This window comes from Hetaerina americana, unplaced genomic scaffold (assembly GCF_022747635.1).
Source record: "Hetaerina americana unplaced genomic scaffold, ioHetAmer1.1.p SCAF_822, whole genome shotgun sequence".
Classification (NCBI taxonomy): domain Eukaryota; kingdom Metazoa; phylum Arthropoda; class Insecta; order Odonata; family Calopterygidae; genus Hetaerina; species Hetaerina americana.
Window position 1 is genome coordinate 36,403 of NW_027287453.1, and position 21,145 is coordinate 57,547.

At 38.4% G+C, this 21,145-nt stretch overlaps 1 protein-coding gene across 1 annotated transcript in view; it reads right to left on the bottom strand.

Moving 5' to 3' along the window:
• Positions 1 to 15,095, bottom strand: part of LOC139698339 (alkaline phosphatase, tissue-nonspecific isozyme-like) — a gene marked incomplete at its 5' end in the record, with an annotated part of 43,594 nt that extends 28,499 nt beyond the window's left edge. Inside the window, 2 exons of the mRNA XM_071597243.1 lie at positions 12,896 to 13,074; positions 14,921 to 15,095. Of these exons, the coding sequence (XP_071453344.1) occupies positions 12,896 to 13,074; positions 14,921 to 15,095 (354 nt within the window). The remainder of the gene's footprint in view (positions 1 to 12,895; positions 13,075 to 14,920) is intronic.
• Between the last annotated feature and the right edge of the window lie 6,050 nt (positions 15,096 to 21,145).

The following is a 21,145-nucleotide window of genomic DNA, read 5'->3' on the forward strand; positions in this document are numbered from 1 at the left end:
GCCATAGACTCTTAAACAAATAAACTAAAACGCATGTTTTTTTCCTCCAGCAGTTTTCCTTCATTGCGTTTCACTGTTTTTCTCCTTTCAGAACACTTCATCAACATTTAAACGCGTGCATTTGGATAACAGGCCCAGCATCATGTGCAGTTATTGATGAAAGACAAATTGGTAAGTAACACATCACTTCTCATTCTTAAGTCTCATCACTAAATTAACATGATTTACACTGTATTTTGCAAAATGGTTGAGTCGATTTTTGAAACTGTCATAGCCCACGCGAAGATAACTTCCCAGCTCCTTGTGAAACAAATGGCCGACGATAAAGTACATGATATAATTTCTAAAACTATAGCAATTGTATGCATTTATCATCAATTATTGGTTTTCTTATCACTCCCAATTAATAACCTCATTGTCTTTTATTTATTTGAGAGAAAAAAAGAGGTGAAGATGAAGTCATGCTCGTTCCCTCAGAGGAAATTAATGTTTTTTTTTCAAATAACCCAGGCATAATATCACATATTTGGATGTAGAAAACGGCGTAGTGAGTCAGTTTTCCAATACAAAGGCTTTTCTTTCCTCAGTCTAATCACCCGTAATATTTTCTCCACTCTGAATCCCTCCATCTGTAGTTGGGAAACGTCTGAGTAACCTTTGAGAAAACCTTCTTCTTACTCAAGCCATTTGTTTTCACGCAACAATAATGTTGTGCATTACGATTAAGCTGTGCACGCGAATATCGGAGTAATTTTACCTCCTTAAGTAAGAAAGGTTAATTAAGTGGAAAGAAGAGAGTTAAAGAGTGAGGTTGGCGGCGTCAGACTGTCTTCCACCCATCTAAGATAACGGTCAACAATTTCTACGTCTTATCCAACGGACGGTGTGCCGTGCTTATAAAGCGATTTCCCCTTACAAATTGAAATTTTCCAAACGCTGACTAAACCTCAAGCCCATAAAATTAAACCTAGATTATTGTGGCCTGATAATCGAGCTATTTAATGGAAATCACTTCGAAAATGTGATTCTCTTCCCTTACATTTTAAACCACAGGGTAGTCTTTCCAAAGAGATATCCTCCGCTATCTACTTACTCAGATTGGCTACGCCTTACTTCCAATGCTTCCTTTCCTATGGATTATTTTGAAATGGGCGGATTTAAGGAAGTTTTCAATCCATTTCTCCGCCTCTTTATATTTTTATTCCCTCAACCGCTAACTCATTGTACAACTAAGCTTAATTTCCACTATCCTCCCTCACATTTTTTTCTTTACGTCTTTAAAGACTTCCTTTTCACTAGCATATTGGCAACCTTGGCCCGAAAAACTTTTCTGAGTTTCCTAATTCGAAGAACCCCCCACATCTGGGTATATGGATTTGTCTTTTTTTTGACTTCATCTTTATCTTTAAGTATGATGGAATCGGTGGCATCTCGCTAAGAAAACTAATTCTGTTTCTTTAAGTTATGCTGCTTAGATTTATTTAGGTCTGCCTGTAGGCAGATGCTTAACCTTGGCTAACTAATATGTATGATACTGTTTGTTCTCAAGTGTAGGCAAGTTTTGAGGTTCTGTATGTGATATGTTCCCTGTGAAATTCAGGTAATTATAATTTTAATATCTACGTGCAAATTAAAAAAATTACGATCATGAACTCGCGAATTGGAAGAAAATCATTTCAATACCGATGACACTCCTGAGTCAAATATACGCGTGGAAACAAATATATTACAGGCTGTTTTGGTTCAATTGAAATCAGAAGCAGGTGATTTCTGAAAGTTTAATAAGACGGAAGCGCATATCAGTTAATCGGAGCGGCCATTGATAATTCGAGCTGTAAACCAAAATAAATAGCATGGCTTACTGGATAAAATAGAATTGCACAATTAGGATTATTGATGGCACAATGTGGATCAGTTAATCTAGGAAAGAATTGATGAATTAGGGTGAAAAAATGTTAAACCGGTCCTCTAACACCTCAAACGGCGGAAAGCATAGCATAGGCGATGAGAATGGATTGGATGTAAGCGAGAATGAGAGCGGAAATCAGTAAGCCAAATACTTTTATACAGTAACTTAAGGGCTGTCAGTTAATCGATGGGAAATTCGTATTAATGTTTAAAGAGATAATGTTGACAGTAAAAATGGGATACAGTTCAGTCACTCACTTAGTATTTTCAAAAACTCAATATCTCTTAGGTAACTTCTGACGTTCCCTCTTATGATAGGTGTGTGCCATGAAATGAATGCAGTTCAATTTTATATCGTTTCCTGAATTCCAAAACAACAGCAATAATTCAAGGGATTATTTAAATATTTCTTCTCAAACCATTTTGTCGAGATTGTACATTCTTATCTAATTTATCTTTATACATCATCTGAAGTCGAGATAAAGGAAGCTAAAATCCGTTTGTCCAGTTAACTCTGTTCAGGGTCCCATTTAAAGTTTAAAACTATTAGACACAATTTCGATCACCCACCAATCAGCTTCTGTCTGAGATGATTGGATGGACATTTTTCGTAGAACTATAATGCGTAAATGAAATGATAGATGAGCAAATTAGTGAAAATAAAACTAAATCAAATGGAAATAACTTTCAGAGTTTTGATTTTGGCTAAGTGAGTACCATAACATTATTCTTTAAGAGCATTTATTCGACCTAATTGGCCTGGTTTAGAGCACTGCTTTTCAAAATTCGTTCTATTAATATAGTTTAGTTGTAAGGAAACAAAAATGCTCTCATAGGTTGGCTGAAAATAAGTTATTGAATTTATTAAATTGGATGATATTGCATACCCTTCAAAGTGACCTTTGTCAATGGGATTCCAGCAAAATCCTCTGCGAAATAAATAGGAATGAGAGGACAAGAATAGGATTTTTCGTGATATTTCACGAGCGCTCATTCTTCTCGTTTCAGTCGACGAACGCCCAATAGAATCAGAGCAGTGGGACCGCTTTTCTTCCAGAGAGTTTCGACTTATTTTAATGACTACGTATAAAATGGAAGAGCCCTCTTTCCCTAGCAATGAGAAGAGAATGGTTATAATACCTACAGCTGTAATAACTTCCTCGGAGAAATCCTTAATCAAAGCGTCTCTAATGAATGGCCAAAAATTAGCCAGTCGGGTTTCTAAGAGATTTATACTTAATGGATGCCTTAATGGCAATTGGGAATGAAGTGGAACGCGACACTTAAAAACAGTAAATTGGCGTTTTTATTAAATGTGATTTAAAAAATAAGAATAGTAATAACATTTTTCCGGTGTAAATTTCTATAGCACATTTTTATCCTAACAGCATTTATGAAACTATTTTTTAAAGATGCATACAAATATTATTAAAGTATCAGATACGAAATATACCTCAGCTAAACATGTTAAGGAAAGTTTTTAATGATTTATTTTATTCAAGATGATTTTAATTCGAAGTAATTTAGAGTTTAATTATACTCGTTGGCCTACGTCTATGTGTTTTGCACTATGGGGAAACATGAGAAGGAATCCTTTAAATCTCTTACTGATCAAGAGTCAGATTATTTTTCATTGAATACGCATTGTGTCCGCTGATTATCCATTGGTGTAAATTCATGGATGCTCGTTTCAAAACGTGAAATGTTCCTGTGAGCTATGGCAGAAATGCCTCGGGATGAAAGTGATGAATGCAAATAAAATCCCGCGCATACAGAAGAGATCTATTCAATAAAATGGCGGAAATTGTGCAATAATTTTCCAACAAAATTCTTTGCCGCAACAAAACCGGCGCGACTTGCCCTTTTTGAGAGTGAAACGTTTACGAGTGCTGAAGCCACTGCATGATAAAATCACTAAGGCATTAAGATAATGAATTGTTAAAATTACGGCTTTAATAAGATTTTTCGCGACATTTCACGGGTACCTCCAAGAAATAATTATTTCAGTGTCTCTTAATGAATGCTGGGAATAAGCTAGCATGGTTTCCTAAGCGATTCATAATGATTTGATGGTTGCATTACGAATGGCAATAGGGAATCGAATGGAACGTGAAATATTAAAATAACCATTGGAGCTAATGTTTACTATGGATGGGAAAATAAAAATATGAGTAGTATTAGAACTTATTAAAAATGTCTCCAGCACATATTAAAATTAGCAATATTAATGGCACTTTATTTCACAATTTGGTTCAATATTATGCAAGGAAAAGGTCTTAAATCTTCCTGTCTCAATACCATACCATACCTCATTTATTTTATGATTTATCCTTTTACTTTGATTTATGGTTCAGGAAAACGCCTGCAGTGATATACTAATATGAGCATCGACGAATCAAAAGCTAAATTCTTTTACGTTACTTAGAGAAGATGAATTTTTGCCCAACACTACGCCAGTCAAGAATTTTGTTCATAGACTCCATGGCGTACATTTGGAGGTAAATATGTCGCAATTCTCTTCAGAAGTAATTTTAAGGGATTAAAATACCGTTAGCATTGAATTTTCGACTTGCTTAAGAAACAGGGTCAAAGTTGCTACCTCGCAAATTTCACTTAACATAGTTCCGTGAAATACTAGGACCTACCAAAATCTATTTGCGGTCCATTGACTGCTAATTCCAAGGCTTAAGCTCCTCCTGCCATTGAATTATCTAGATACATTTCGCGCACCAGCTTCGCTTGCGTGTATTTTATTAAAGCACATATTCGTGACTCGAGATCCAATTTAAGGGTAGACTGAGAAGAACAGCTCATTAATTACTCCCTAGTAAGGTCTTTACGTGAGCTGAATTATTGTATTTAGTGAAGAGCTCTACGCGCAGTGCATTCGGGTCCAATTAGACCCGCAGAATCATGGGTGAGGCAGGAGGAGCTAGTGCTGCTGTTTCTTTCCTTCATTTCGCCCCAGTTATCCGCCTCTACTCGAAGGAGCAATTACGTAGACCACGTGGGCAGTTATTTCCGAGTCTGGTTCTATTCGGTAGGGTCGTGCGTAGTGGTAGTCTATGGAGGTCTTCTTGCGAGGAAAGATCGTGACCTCGCGCCACTCCCTCCTTATCTTCCTAGCATTAGATATCTCTAATAGATAAATAACTAGAAAAAATATATTTTGGCTCCTGCAAAGTTGAGACCTTGTGGTTCCTTTTATATCCTTGTTAAAAGCAGATGAACGTACACGAAAGGAAGTGATTTTACAATAGGCAAGGAGTAAGCATAACAGGTACTTAATATTTTTAAATAAACATTTTTTTACGATATTCTAGATACAAGGCAGTAAATTGAACGTAAAGAAAACCGCAGCGCTTAGAATAGCGTAAAACTTGTATATTTATAATAAATTGTGTCGCAATCAGAGTAGAAGTAATACTCATTACCGGGACATTAGATTTTTAAAATAAATTATTGATTATTAAGGAAAAACTGCGAATAGGGTATAACTGCGAGTTCCAAGTATATACTTCATGCATATCTAACAAGGAACTAGATATGGAAACGAGGATAAGGTAATGAGTGAGTACGATAAGTATGAACATGGTATTTAGTAGTAGCTAATTAGTGTTCGAGAAATTACTAATTAGGAAACTATTTTACGTAACCTCCCCCAATCCACAGCGATGAATTATTTCTCTCATTTTTGCTCATGATCTCTTGCTTACACGACCTGAGTGATTCCAATGTATATTTCACGATTGAGATATCCTCATAAACCCTAATATCCTGTATTCTTCCAACGCTATTGAAAGCAAAAGTGCTTTTTTAAGTAGAGTTGATTTGGATTTAATTGTTTTTACAGGCATTTTCATGTAAGTAGGCAAATTCTTCATCACGGTTTTGTCTGTGGGTCGACGATTTGGTAATAATGCTGTGGAAAAATGTGATTTAATTTTGCCAGCCATTAAGGTAACTGAATTCGAAAATACAAAATGATGCACTTTAAATGTTAACTCTTAAAGAAATAAGTCGATAATAACGCTGTTTTCAACGCACGAAGCGTCTGCTAAGCTGTCGACATAAGACATAATATACGTTAGTAAATTATATAAACGCTGAAGAAAGAATGCGACCACTTAATTGTCGCTCCTTATTGAAGTAACTGAATATAAAATCATAATTCTGAATAAAATATGCTGTCATCTGTGTGTGAGATAATTTTTTCCAAAGAATAAATTTTGTTCTATTCCAAAAATTTGCATTAAAAGTGAATTCAAATCGGACCTAGTCTCCGTTACTTTGTGTATTTTTACCCAATGTATACAAAAAATTATCACTGTACTGCCTTGGCGTACTTCTTCCGCCAAGAAATTAATTTTCATATGTAAACATTTAAAAATATGTGCATAATGAAAATTAACCATATACCTGTATATATACAGGTATATATACAGGTATATATATATATTATTATTATTATTATCATTAGGTAGTCTACTGGTTAAGGTAGGTTTTTGGATGGACACAGCTACTAAATAAATATTTTGTGACTCCTATCAAAACACAAAATCCAGCATCGTACTCCACATCAGGTCCCCCTTCATCTCTGACTACTTTCTTCCTCCCTTCATCCAACATCCCTATGCTATTCCTTCCCTTTCCTCGTTTGCCTAATATTCTCCCCTCTATCACAGTCTTCAACATCCCACTGCCGATCAATACGCCCTTCATCCATTTTTCCTGCCTCCATAGGTTTTCTCCCAACAAACCCCTCTCTTCGCCCACCATACCAAGTACTTCCTCATTTGTTTTCTTCTCTGTCCATTTCACCTTCTCCATTCTTCTCCACACCCACATTTGAAAAGCTCCAGTCTACGTCTATCCTCCCGCTTCAATTACCACGTTTCTGCGCCGTACATAGCTACGCTCCATATCAAAGTTTTCACGAGTCTTTTCTTAATATCCTTACTCAACGTCCCCCTCATCAACTCCCTCCTCTTTGTAAAAGCCTCCTTGCCAGCGCAATTCTTCTCCTTACGTCCCTACTACATTGACTGTGTTGGTCCAAAACACTTCCCAGATACGTAAACTGTCCTATCTGCTCCAGTTTTTTCCCTCCTATTTTAATGTTAAGCTTGGCCTTTTTCTTTCTAGAAAATCGCATAACCTTTGTTTTATTAATATTGATTCTCATCCCATACCTGTCGCACTGAATTTCCAATTCACACAGCAATGCTTGCAGCCCCTTGGCTGACTGACAAACTAAAGCTTGGTCATCAGCAAACCTAACTGATTTTACGAATTCCCCACCCACTTTCATTCCTACCTCGAGTTCTTCCCATGCCTCTTTGATCATTTCCTCTGCATACAGGTTGAACAGCAACGGTGATAATGGGCAACCCTGCCTTACAGCCCTTCCTAACACTGCCCATCCTGACTCCCCGTTTCCCACCCGCACCTGAGCAGTCTGAGACATGTACAGGTTGCGGATTAGCCTCCTTTCCCTCCAATCTATTCCTATTTTCTGCAAGATACTCATTAGTTTTTCCCAATTCACTCTATCGAACGCTTTTTCGAAATCTACGAAACAGGCAAATACCTCCTGGTTGTGTTCTATATTCCTCTCGATTAATAATCTCATTACTGCAATAGCATCACATAAGTACGTACTTACATTCATGCATACATACATACACACGATACACATACGCATATGATATATACAGACCAAACAGATTTCACATTTACTGAGATGATCTCTCTGTCTCAGATTTTTTTCTCTCAGGTTCCTCTCCTCTCATTTTAGATATATCTCGTCTTAAAATAAAAACAATGAGTTAAAAAAGTCCCTCCAGATTTGAATTCTCCCACCGTCATTTTCACCCATCATTCTCTCAAATTTTCTTTCTCTATCTCTTTTTCTGTATAATCATATACTATATCTTTCCGGAAGAATTGCATACTCTCCTCCCCCTCCTTGCCCTCCGCGGCCAACGGGGAACGTTAAAGTGGCACGACTGATATTTTTCCTCTCCTTCTTCTCCTACGGAGTGGGGGTGGCGGGTAACAGCAGCGCAGGGAAAGCAGGAGTCCAACCCCTCATTCTCCAGCCTCACCCGAAACCTGCCTAAGGAGAAGAGAGGGCTTTTCTACCTCTCCCGGGTCAAAATGAGGCGTTTTGAGAGTGTGTGGGTGTGTGCGTTTGTACGCGTTCAAGCCGGCAGGAGGGGTAGGGTTTGCGTGAGTGTGCGCGTGGGTGAGGTGGGCTTGCTCGTTGTTAAGGTAATGCCGAAAAGGTCCCGGACTTATCCGTCCTATGGGTCCTTCAAAAGGGGAGTTTCGGCTCGAGATGCATGGAAGAGTGGACACTTTAAAGCTGGTCGTTTTCTCTCATCCTTCCATCTCTCTCTCTCTCTATTTCTTTCTCTCTCGGTCACCCACTCACTCACTCCCCGCTTCCCATCCGCTTGCTTTTCTATGTACCCCCAACCCGCTCTCATCCCGTCTCGGCCTGTCGAAGTTCAGAGGCGTCCGGGACGGTCACCCTGGAAAATCAGTGGGTGGGGGAGGGACGAGTTACGTTGAGGAGATAGCATTGGCTCACGCAAAAGGGTCCCGCCATTTATCCGCTTTTGACATGTGAATGGAGTTTGTCCCTGGACGAAATAAATTCTCATCCGATGAGTATTCATTAGGTTGATTGAAATCGGTCCCCTACGCAGGATATTAAATATGTAGGCAGCCTAACGATGCGTGCCGAAACTTTTACACATTTGCGTGATGTGAGCGTCACAACGGCGTTGTAGTGCCCAAGTGTTAACACAAAATATTTAGGATATCAATCTCAATCCCACGATTTTGATTCAATAGCTCCGTCATTAGGCAACGGGGGTTAAACTCGCACGACAATTTGTAATGGCGTCCCGCTACATCATCCTCTCCAACGTTTGTCAGAGAATAATGGATCGACTCTCTAATCTCCATGCATAATTTTTATGAATAACGCTTATAGATGGCAATGGCCCAGCCGCGTACCATCTATCGTAGTAATTAATGGGTATGTTGGAACGCAGTGACACCAGCAAATATCATCTTTTTTTCATTTTTGAGTCGATCACACCAAAAACTTGGTAAATTTTGTAATAAAAACACGTAAAATTACTTTATTTAGAAAATTATATGGACATAATCATGTTACATAATATTGTGAAAGCAACACATAGCAAGCTAGAAAGACATTACACATTAGAGAAACGATGGGAGAAATGCTGGTCTTCTTTCGTAGTTTAATTTTTATTTTTGTTCTTTTGAGGATGATGCATAATCAATGTAACACTTTGGAATAAATAAATATTTTAGCTGTGGAAAATTATAGTATTCCTATTTATTCATATTTATCCTAAAAGTAAATGCATTAATGACAAACGTTTATGATTTAATATCATTCATACTCGATAATAATGCGTGACGAATTTTTCAGCATTTAAGTTCATCCCTGCTGGGGAAATAAATCTTAACATATTTAAAGATAAACTGCCAATGAGAATTGAATCATCATTCATAATGATCAACTACTTCAACATCGATTTCTTACTTAAACTTCAATTAAAACTAATTAGTATTACTTTGTTTAAGAACGTTTTCTAATTATGTCACTATCATTAGGTACGTGCATTCATCACGTGAAATAAATGACCGAATCGATCAGATCATATTTGGATCATTGTATTCACGACCAAGCCCTACGGTTTTCGGTTCGAGCTTCTTCTGAAACTTTAATTTTCGCTGCTTTATTGCTATTTTCTTGAATGGGTTATTTATCGTTAAGAATGCCTTATAATGTCGTAGAAAATAAAATCCTTTTTTACTGCTATCAAACAGTGTGTAGCATTCAGCAACAAATGATTGCACTTTTTGCTTCAAGCGTTAACCTTTTTAAGGTGGTTCATAATGATGTTACTGCAGAGTAAACAAGTTGCGTCCGTTTTAACTTGTTATTTCCGTGAGTGAATAATATCCCAATAAAAATGATCGGACGTATAATTTGACGAAAATTGAATAGATGGGGTGCTGCTGGAAACCATTTCACTCTCTGATAACTTGTGATTATCTCGTTTAGAAAATGTAAAAGTTACAGGATAAGTTTATTAATAGTTGTTGATATTTTTTATTCTTATTCCTCCCTAGTATCAAGGAATAAGAAGCACGTTGCCTTTGTGTGTGCACATGATCGAGTAGACAATCGATCGATCATACATGAGTATAAACGCGCACGAGGTAACATAGATTTTGGTTGGAATTCAACCTGGGAAGCTGATTACTAGTTTCTCTCTTGCATTAAAAACATGGTTAGTTCATTCATTTGATAAATACTGTTATTATGGAAATTTTGATGACAGATCCACGTTACAGTTTTTTTAATGTTTTCACTTTTTTTGACCTTAAGTAGCCTGCCGATTACAGGTGGAGATACCGGACGGTCCTTGAAAATTATTGCACACTCCATGGACTACTAAAGCACTTCTGCAGAACGAGCACTTCCCCGTTGGCCCCGCCTCATTTCCTTCTTCAGCTCCTCATTCCTTTCTGCATCATTTCCTCTTAGGCTCATCCCACTTCCCACCGCCTTTAATGCCATCCCAAATACCTTTTTCTCCATATCCCCCGCTTACATAGCATTTCCCTGAACAACTTCCTCTTGTCTCCAAGTACCTCTTTATCCAACACTTCTTCCTCTACGTCCATTTTCTCAACTCCATCCATATTTACATCTCCAATCTACGAGGATCTCCTTTTCTCAAACAATAGTTCTCGATATTATGCGATCGTACAATGTAACGCTCAAAATACCAAACGTTTTCCTTTCATCACATTACTAGTCTTAGGCACTAATATTGTATGTAAATCTTTTATTACCATCGACATTTTTATATCCACAAAATGCGCTTTTTCGTCCAAGATACGGCTCAAATGCATTGAAAATTTAGCCATCTCCACTTCATACCCTCTCATTTGCATTTCAATTTTTAATTTGACTCAATTAATTTCAAAATTATCATGGAATGCAGTCTATTATTACTGAATTTGAATTTCACACTAGCTATTCATTTGTCATCCTCAATTCGTTTTTAAAAAAATTAGTTTTATTCCGACCGCACCAGTATCATCGATTTTAATGCGGTATGGTATTCTTAGAATTAATGTAGCTTAGACTAATGTTATATATGCGTCATCTAAGACAAAATTACAATTCTTGCAATGCGAGACGGGATTCCGGCATGTGTCGTCAGGATAGTGGAATGCGAGTTGGGAAAGATATTCTTTCGCTTGCGGCACAACCCCACCAATGGCATCATATCCAATGTTACCCAGGCTGTTTGCGCATCACTCCAAGACCTTCCGTTGTGTACTCTCGCCTCTTTTTACATCGTATTTGCCAAGCGCTTCTCCTCTGCTTGTAAGAGCATTGCTTCTCCACCTGGCAGCGTAAAGATTTAATCTTTTTTTTTGTCGTTTCATCGATATTTCCCTTCAAAATAAGATAAGTGATTTGTAAAAACTGCATAAAACACAGGTTTTATAAGCATAGTATATCGATGCCCGACAATTCTACTTTATTCTTACAACTATATTATCGTGTTATTTCTTTACTTTTAATTATTTACCAACTCCGGATTTATTTTCAAACCATTGTTCGTTTTCCCTTGCACTACTACTCATTTCTGGTAACATTAGTCTTCCTCTTCACATCCTGCGTTACATGCAATGTTCTAAATTGCTCTAAAATAAAATTCAGGCTTTTTTAACGTGACGTAGGAGAAATTTACTGGAAAATGGAGGAAAAAAGTGGGAACATTAAAGAGAAGAACGTCGGAGAGAGTGTAGCTTTTGCAAGAAGAAGGAGATTTATGAAAGTGACTCTAGGGTAAGACGTGAAGAAATGATTAGTAAAGATATTAGAGCTATGAAGAGCTACGTTGCACGCTTACAAAACCTAGTCTTTAAGCAAGAGGATGAGCGTAGATTAGAGGCTTTTGAGATGTGTGCGCTGGAAAAAATGGAGACGGTAAATTGTTTAGGGAGGGATGACAACATTTTTAATATGGTGGGCGAAGACAGGATATTCTTCGGTGAAATCCGTATAGAGCAGATGAAGTTGGTTAAGATAATACCTTTTGAGGGGTATTGTAGCGTTGAAGGGCGTTATAGCGTGAAGAATGTTATGCAAGCAGAATATAGAAAGGGAAGATAGACTTTACAAGTTCTGGGGCAGCAGATAGAAGGTGTGAGAAACTAACGAAGGAATTAATTCCGGGTAAACAAGGGAAATTTACGAGATACACCGAGCGTCAAAATCGTTATCAACATGATTGAATGAATAAAGGAAGGAATGAGAAAGTGAATAAGATGACATAAATGGAGAAAACAATCGTTAGAATCATGCGCAAACATGCATTTGTATTGAAAGTATGTATAATGACACATTTTAGGTTCCTGGTGAATAAACACAGCGGAAGAATGGCGTGCAGTGGATTACCTAATTATGCGAAGCAAGATTAAATTGATAGAACAGACGCGAAAAGATTCCATAAACCAGCCTGAAAGCCTGGCTACAACATCTGGCTCCATCTGTTTTCAAGAGAGAGTTCGCTCGGGAAGGGGAGCGGGGAATCCCGGTCACAGTTTTGATCTGGGAGGATGGATGTTTGAGGCCGAGTAAGTCTCCCAGTCCTTCACTCGTCACAATGGGAAGGGCATACTTCATCCTTTTGGAGCGCTGCGTTTACGAAATGTAGATCGCCCGGGAAGAGATATCGCCTTTCGCATCTATTTTTTCCAGTGAGGATAAACTCCTGGTTACCAAGGGATTCCGTGGTTGAGAACGCTCTATCCTTCTCTCGAACCACAGTCGCGCTTTGAATGAAAAATACATGATTTTGACGGTGGAAGGCGTTCTGGGATGGACTGAGTGAATGGAAGATGAGAGCAAACTTACGTTGATGTTCCTGCCGGGCTCCTCCTCGACCAACTGCCGCGCGATGTCCTTGCATGCGTGCCTGGCCCCCGGAGGGACCTTCCCGTCGTCCTCCCAGTATCTGCTGGCGGAGTGGGCGTAGAGAGCGGCCGGTGTGCCGTGCGTCACCCTCGTGGTCGTCACCACCCCTGTCGATTTCCCTGTCGTGATGGAAAGGATGATAAGGACATATATAGGTTTCTATAGAATGGCAGTGCAAGTTTCAAACGCTCAAGTCCGTTTTTCCCATTTAAAACCGATGTCCCATTTTAATTAAAGGTCTAACCATCTCAGCATAGCAATGAAATAAATTGGCCTTTTGGAACGAATCTTGTAGGAAGTTAAAATGAAAAGCATCGCTTAGAATATTCTAAAGAGGCATTGTGAGGAAGGCAGGCATAGTGGATCATGCTGGGTAGAAAATTGAGCATTCTCTTTCTTTGATAGTAAAAATTCATGAAGCGTAACGTTCTCTCGATTACGCTAGATGTTTAATGAGAGCCGACTATTATCTGTTTTTGGTTATCATTCAAATTGAAATTTAATTTGGGTCATTGAGCGATACACCTTAAAAGCTGATAGGTAAAACATTTAGTTACAAGTTGCCTGAAGATATGTGCATATGGCTAACTAATCCTCATTATCTAAAAAAATAGGCTGCAATTAATTATGATTCGAGACAACTAAAACTATTATTTTACATTAACTTGGAGATTCCATTTTTTTCGATATTTCATGGCATTATTTACAGCCTCTTTTATCTTATATTGTGGTTTTTAAGTAATAATTAAACCGCGGAGGATTTTTTTTACTAAGAGAAATATGAAACCAATTATTATTAATTGAAAGAAGCTCCGTTTTGGGTGTTTCCTCGAAATTCTTACAGACTGTGGAATGATTGGGTTGGAAGCGTCCCAAAAGTACGCACTCTTTGCCCCTTCTTCTTTTAAGGTGCTTCTTCACCGTAAAGAAATACTAGCACTTAAATATCCCAATGTGTGGCTTAGAGCATGTACTTAAAGATTAACAGGCTTTAAAAAAGCTTTTAAAAAATAAATTTTAAAAACCTTATTACTTGTGTATCATTCTTTTCGCTATTCACTGAAATGATCTGATTCTTTATAATTGGCAACGGATATGCCCCTTTCATTTATTTCTCATGAGAAGATGAGGTGAAAGTAGTGCATCAGTGAATCACGTGTAATGAGATGATTAACTCGAGGCCCACTGCCATCTTTGTAAACAATTTTAAAGCTTAGTTATTTCAAATTTAGTTATTTAAAAAAAATTCACATTTAAAATATTTAATCCTAGTCAAAAGATGCTTTCTTTTATGGTCATTAACTCCAACTCAACCAACTAATAAGTAAGGAGAGATAAAAGGAGCGGCTGACCTTGGAGATGGAAGATCTTAATGATATTTGTTACGTAAAAGTATACATTACGTTTTGCTGGCCTACTCTGCAACGTCACAAAGGACTTTAAGGTATAACCTTTAGATGGATTTTTAAAGGTACGAGTGGGATAAAGAAATAGCCACTACGAGAGGGTGTGGAATACGAATCTAACATGGACTAAAATTCCTTGAAATAATTTCATGGACGATATCTTCGACTACATGGCTTGAGAGTACGTCAAGTGTACGGGAAAAGCCAGGCGAGACAAGTACATGCCCTTAGTACATCCTCCTTAAGTTCACGTCCGAGCTCACTTAGAGGAGTACTACGGCCATTGGGGTGTAAAAAGCACGGTGAATTTCCTCCTATTGAAGTGTATGTGCTTGGTAAACACACATATTGGACAATCACTGGACTAGCACGTGACTCCCAACGCATTAGTGTAGGGCGAGAAATGCATTGGCGTGTGGCGATGGAGCCTTTTGTGCAGTCGAGAATAGTAAGAGTCCTAATACGACACCTTTATTTTTCAGGCACCCCCCCTCCTCCATTTTAAAGCCACTCTCCCGCCCCTCAGCCCCTTCCTTTCCACCCTCCCCAGTCCCCTCACCTTCATTCTGGGCCCAGTCGATGAGCGAGGGCACTCGGGACGTGAAGCTCGAGAAGCAGTTGTCGAAGCGCCCCCTCGAGTCCAGGCCGACGGTCTCGAAGTTCGCCTTGACGCCGCACAGTAGGGCGGTGGCGCATGCCGACGACTCCCCAATTTGAGCGTCGTTGTTGTAGGTCTGTGGACGTGAAAGTGAATATATGAGAAGGGGTGGTTGGTCTGTCTTCTATCTTTGTCTTGTCCCTAACGTGAGGTCGAATACGTCTGATATTCTATGCCTGTTCAATCGTGATGTTTTATCACCATGCATGCATTCGTTCGAACATGCATGCTTGCAAACCATTGAAATCGGGTTTGTAAGCTTTAGGGATATATTCACAGAGGTTTCGGTTTAGTCACGGTGGGATCAGAAGAAACTCAAATGTTTCCATTTAACTTCATCAGTAAATCGATTCAAGGACCTTCACATGAGATACGATTTCAGTTCATGCGTGATTTTTTGTTTGCATCACATTTCATTTGGAAAATGTAACGGGGTGCACTGAGATCAGGTGCCCCTTTAAACCCCTCCAATCATCACAGGCTTTCTGGTTAAACATTTTTCGATGGCTATTGAGGAATTCCTTGGCTGTCAAATTCATGAATGTTACATTTAACGACCTTGAAAAAACTTTTAGGTTTAGGTTATTAGTTAGTTCGTAGGTAATGATTTTTTAAATTGGCGATAAAACAATTGATACTCTTCTTTATTATCCAATTAGAAGGTTATTTTACTCGCTACGTGTGCAATTCATCGGTATTGTTCAATAACGCGAACATCCCTACTTGAAGCATGCATCCATTGTTTTGACGATCGCAAGATTCGAAGTTGCACTCATATTCTACAGAACACATTCCCTTTAGTGAAACTAACGATGGCGAAACGCGCATAAAACATATTAAATTCCATACCCGTCAGTTCTTTCATAACTCTGCGATAGAATGATAAGAAATTTCAAGTGTCCTATTTACAGGATTACGGAGCACGCATTTTAGTTACGCGATGGCTCGGATGGGAAATAATTAGTGTGCAAATTTATTTTCGGTGAATATCATACATATCAAACTAGTAGTAAACATATCACGTAAAAAACAATAAAAGTGACCTGATTGCAAGTTGATTGAATTAATAAGAATATCCATATATTGAGGCAACTTAAGCCTTGTTACTCAAGGAAGGTCATTAATTTGGCATTAAAACTCCAAGCTACGAAGGCAAAGTTCTACCTGACTGTATAGCAAGCGTGAAGGTTTAGTAACTTTACGTTACTTAGTTGAGATTCATATCAAGAATTACGACTGGTGTTTAAGGAACTTCTATAGTGAAAGGTCAAACTTTAAAAGGTTATAATGAAGTAATTGTTAGGTTATAAGATTGATAGTGAGGTAACTGATAGGTTATAGATAATAAGTTCTCTCAATGTTTTAATGGTATTTCTCCGTATCAACATTAGGTAAATAATTCGTTCCATTAAAGTGGCATAAAAGGCATTTGCATTAACCGATGAATAAAGATGAACTATGGAAGAACTATTATTTAAATACATTAATAACCAAATATATACATAAATTGATATATGTAGTGTTTTTATGGTTCAGTAACTATGCTGGTGATCAGGGGGTACCGAGTTTAAATCTGGGGAATAGCAAAGGCAATTAATCTGAGTATATATGGCAGGATATTCTATTTGCTCCGCATTTCATTACGGAAATGCTTTTATTTTGGGTTCATTGAGATGAGTCCCTTTAATCCCGTCAATTAATCATGTAATTTTTTGCGCAACTATACTCGATGATTATTAAGTAAGCCCTCATTATCAAACGATGTAAATAACTCGCGATTGCATGTTTAATGTAAGGACATTTTTGTGACTTTATGGAGTTACTTTACGGGCAGTGAAATGTTAAATTAGCAATACAACATTTGGTGCTCTTTTCTATTTTTCCAATTAAGATACCAGATGGGTGGTTTCCTGACGGTCACTTAACTTTCATCTGCGACGGTGAATTTTAATATGGATTTCAGGTCGAAACACATGTAAATGTAGATGCGCAACGTTTCAAAACCAAATCCTGGTATTCATATGAAATATTCACAATAGGAAAATTGATTTTTTTGCTGAATGCATGCTATTAAAATTAGCAATTTTATAAAGATCAATGCCTGCCTATCACAGTTTGCGTAATAAAATCGAAGCATTTTTTATTTATTTTAGTTTATTTACCTTAGTATTTTAAAACACAAGCCAAATATTTGGTCACTGATCTTTAGAGTAAATCACTTATAGTCATAAAGTATTTGTAACAGTATTGTTAAAGTGACATGACAGCGAGGTCAAAGCAATGGCTAATTGTACATATGATTACGTTTTGGCTTATGATTTGCAAATTAAATATATCTAGCCACTTTCTTGAATGACGATTTGTTAGATAATTAAAACTCTCCTTCGAGCAGGACAATAAAATCTCGAAATGTAAAAAAAAGCCTTTGTTTTCCTGCTTCTGCAATAATGAATAGTCAAATGCATGAGCTAATGACTCAGCCGGAGTTCTTTTCTGCGACAATATCGAGAGAGAGAGAATGAGGGCAGGGACCAGGGAGGGAAGTTTAGGAAAAGGCTCCCGAATACGTCAAGGTCTCCATCCCCTGTAAGAAAGGAGAGATTTCGAGGCAAATGAAATGTTTCCTACGCAGTACTTGAATGAGAACAAGGACAGTAAATAAAAAAAACTACTTTTATCCGGAAATTCAAATTGTTGTGTCTGTTTACGTGTATGCGAGAATCTCAGATCACCCTTGTGGACGCCTCCGTCGGTGCCCATCCCGATATCGCGCACACGCCATGGGAAAAGAGAGGAAAAGGAACGAGTGTTCGGAGACCGGGCGGATTGTGTGCTTAGATCTCGAGCTAAAGGCTAGTCCCTGGGATAGATTAGATGGGACTAGTTCATGGGTGCGACTAGTGCGTGGGGAAAATAAAAGACGCGAAAAAGATTCGGTCGAGGACTTCCTTTAATATGCAAGGATATTGGATTGCGGGAGCCGCATTGTCACCGGGAGTAATGGGGACGACAACGTCTTCGCCGCAGAAAGAATCCGGACGGATATTATTTATCCGCCAATCCGCTCGAAAAATATTTCCCGGGCGAATTCCACGCTTCTCTCCCCCATCTTTTCTCGCTCCACCTCCCTTCTCGTTCTCGAGATGAAGCCCCATTCCCCGCGATTCTCTCTCTGTCTCGCCTTTTTGGATTCTCCTCTTCTTCCCTTTCCCGTACTGCCCCCATATAGTTTTTTACTCCTCATCCACACTCCATTAATGCTGTAGTAAATAAGACGTCAAGTGCGCAATAATCATGCAATATTATTGTTTCTTTGTACTTATTGTATTTCAGTGTGTTGATACATTTTAAATCTGATACTCAATATTGAAAAAAAACTATCAATATTTTCCTTAAACAGCATACTCTTTTTTTCTGCATCGGCGTCATGCTGCACGTTTTACCCAAGGTCAAGGAGTGATGGCCATAGAATGGCGGAAATTATTTTGTGATATTGGGCTATCTTTTTCGGTATGTAAAATAAATGGTAATGCAAGATTGCATTTCGAATGCAGTCATTGGCTCATCATCTTATATTATAGTTTCATTCCAAATGTAATGCCTTCATCTACTGCCTTTGCCCTTAAGGCTATGTTTATAATGCAGAGGAAAATTAAGAATTTAATAATAAAATATGTACAGCTTGAATTTTGCTAACCATAAACACAGTAATCAACCCGAAGGTCGGTTTGGTAGGTGATGGTAGAGTTCACCCAGTACTAAGCTCGACGGCGTGTGAAATTAACACATCAGGGTAGGGGGGCCAGTTCCATTTCCTGTGCCGGTTATGGTTTCCCAGGAAGACCTGGTACCCGAAAAATCACATAACTTGGGTGGAGCTGCAGGTTCCCAGAGTGCCTTACCCAGGAATCGAATATATACAGGATATATATATATATATATATATATATATATATATATATATATATATATATATATATACATTCAAACACGAAATCCCGCCAAACGGCGAATAAATACTCATATATACAGAAACATATATAAGGAAAAGGGATAGGAACACGTATAAAGGACGAACACAATAGAGGTGGGGAAGGCGGAATCGAACGGATCACAAGAGTAAAAATATTTCCTCAACCGGGACTCGAACACCGGATCTTTCCACTTGCCGGGCGGATGCTCTTAACCACTTGAGCTATCGAGGATATGTAATTTACCCTGAGATCCGTGGGTCTTATATGTCGCCAAGCGCCCCGATTCTTTAGCCAAGAGATGGCGTCAGGGGGCTGTTTCACCCACCAAAGGAGAAATAGACAATTCCTCTTGTGTATTGTCTATTTCTCCTTTGGTGGGTGAAACAGCCCCCTGACGCCATCTCTTGGCTAAAGAATCGGGGCGCTTGGCGACATATAAGACCCACGGATCTCAGGGTAAATTACATATCCTCGATAGCTCAAGTGGTTAAGAGCATCCGCCCGGCAAGTGGAAAGATCCGGTGTTCGAGTCCCGGTTGAGGAAATATTTTTACTCTTGTGATCCGTTCGATTCCGCCTTCCCCACCTCTATTGTGTTCGTCCTTTATACGTGTTCCTATCCCTTTTCCTTATATATGTTTCTGTATATATGAGTATATATATATATATATATATATATATATATATATATATATGTGCATATATATATGTGCATATATATGCATGCATGTGTGTGTGTGTATTCCCAGGTGAACGCTTCTAGTTAATATCTGAACCATTGATTCTGAGACGCGCAGTTCATAAATTTGAAATATTATCCGTCGTGAACTGAATACCAAATGAAAATATGTATGCGGAAAGAAAGATGGTAAAATATTTGGGAAAATACGAAGGGAAGACACTTTTGGAAAGTCACAAAGAAAATTAATGCTCAACATTTTTCCAAGTTCGGAGAAAAAAGGCTGATATTAAGGGATAAGGTAGGAAGTCTGTCATCAGCCCTGAAGTAAATACAAAACTTTTCTGGAAATATCTTGGAAACACAATAGCATAGGTGTGTGACCTCATGATAAAATGGTACGGCGGTCCTGTTCTCCGAGAAACGACTTACAACCGATGAAATTGTAGAGCCTGTTTTTGTTTCCATGTACATATTTTACTCTAATGTCAATCCTCAGATATATACTCCAACGTCTGAGGAATATTGCCCTGCGATTCAATTCTGAGAAATCCATTATCTGACAGTAGGAGGTATCAAATACGCCACATTCAAACATGCGGTCTACGGATTTGCCTTTGAGCGCATCATTCATCATTCGAATAGGGTATTTCTGGGTACGGTTGAGGACGGCCTAAGTCCCAAACATCCACAAACTCAGAAACCTCGGTGGAGGTCAGTAGTGTTTTATCCGTTACAGCCCGGGCGTTGGGACTTAACGGTCATGAGACCTGCGAACAACTTTTCTGTCATAAGATATATCGCCGATCTTCACTGATAAAATGCTCTTTGCAGGATGGAATGGAGATAGTGCGGCTAACCTAGGTGATTCGTCCAAGTGAGGGCGGAATATATTACAGATCTGTGTAAACGAGCAAACAATCGATGTCTGGAGCATTTGCACAGAGGGTTATTAAGTCAGAATCAACACATGACAATCCCTTTTATTTGTGCCTTTTTTAAGAGCAAGGATCAACGAGCCGCGTAAATTTAAAATCGATATTAGTGGCAGGTATTTTTTGGTGAAAAACTGTCCTGAGTCATGCTCTTGTTCATTTTGATGTATTTCAAAGTCCCTTCAGACCGTGATGAGGTGTTCCAATATAAAATCATAAATATCTCATGAGTATTAACATTCCGACGGCAAAGCCTGGTTTCTCCTTATTTTTGGTCTATAAGAGCCGACTTTTTAAATTATGTCTTTCCATGATTTGCGAGGAAAACTATCATAAATCCGGAATTCGAAGGGCTATTTTGAAAATCTCAGAGATATTATTCAATAAAGTAACGTGCTAATTCAAGCATGGTCCCGTGAGAGAAAATAACACAACGAGTTTTAAAAAAAGTTGAAATACTCTCTTCTATTTTGAAGATGACATATCGCTTGAAAAGAGTGTCCATTTTAAATGCGTAAAAGTGTTGCACGAGGAATTC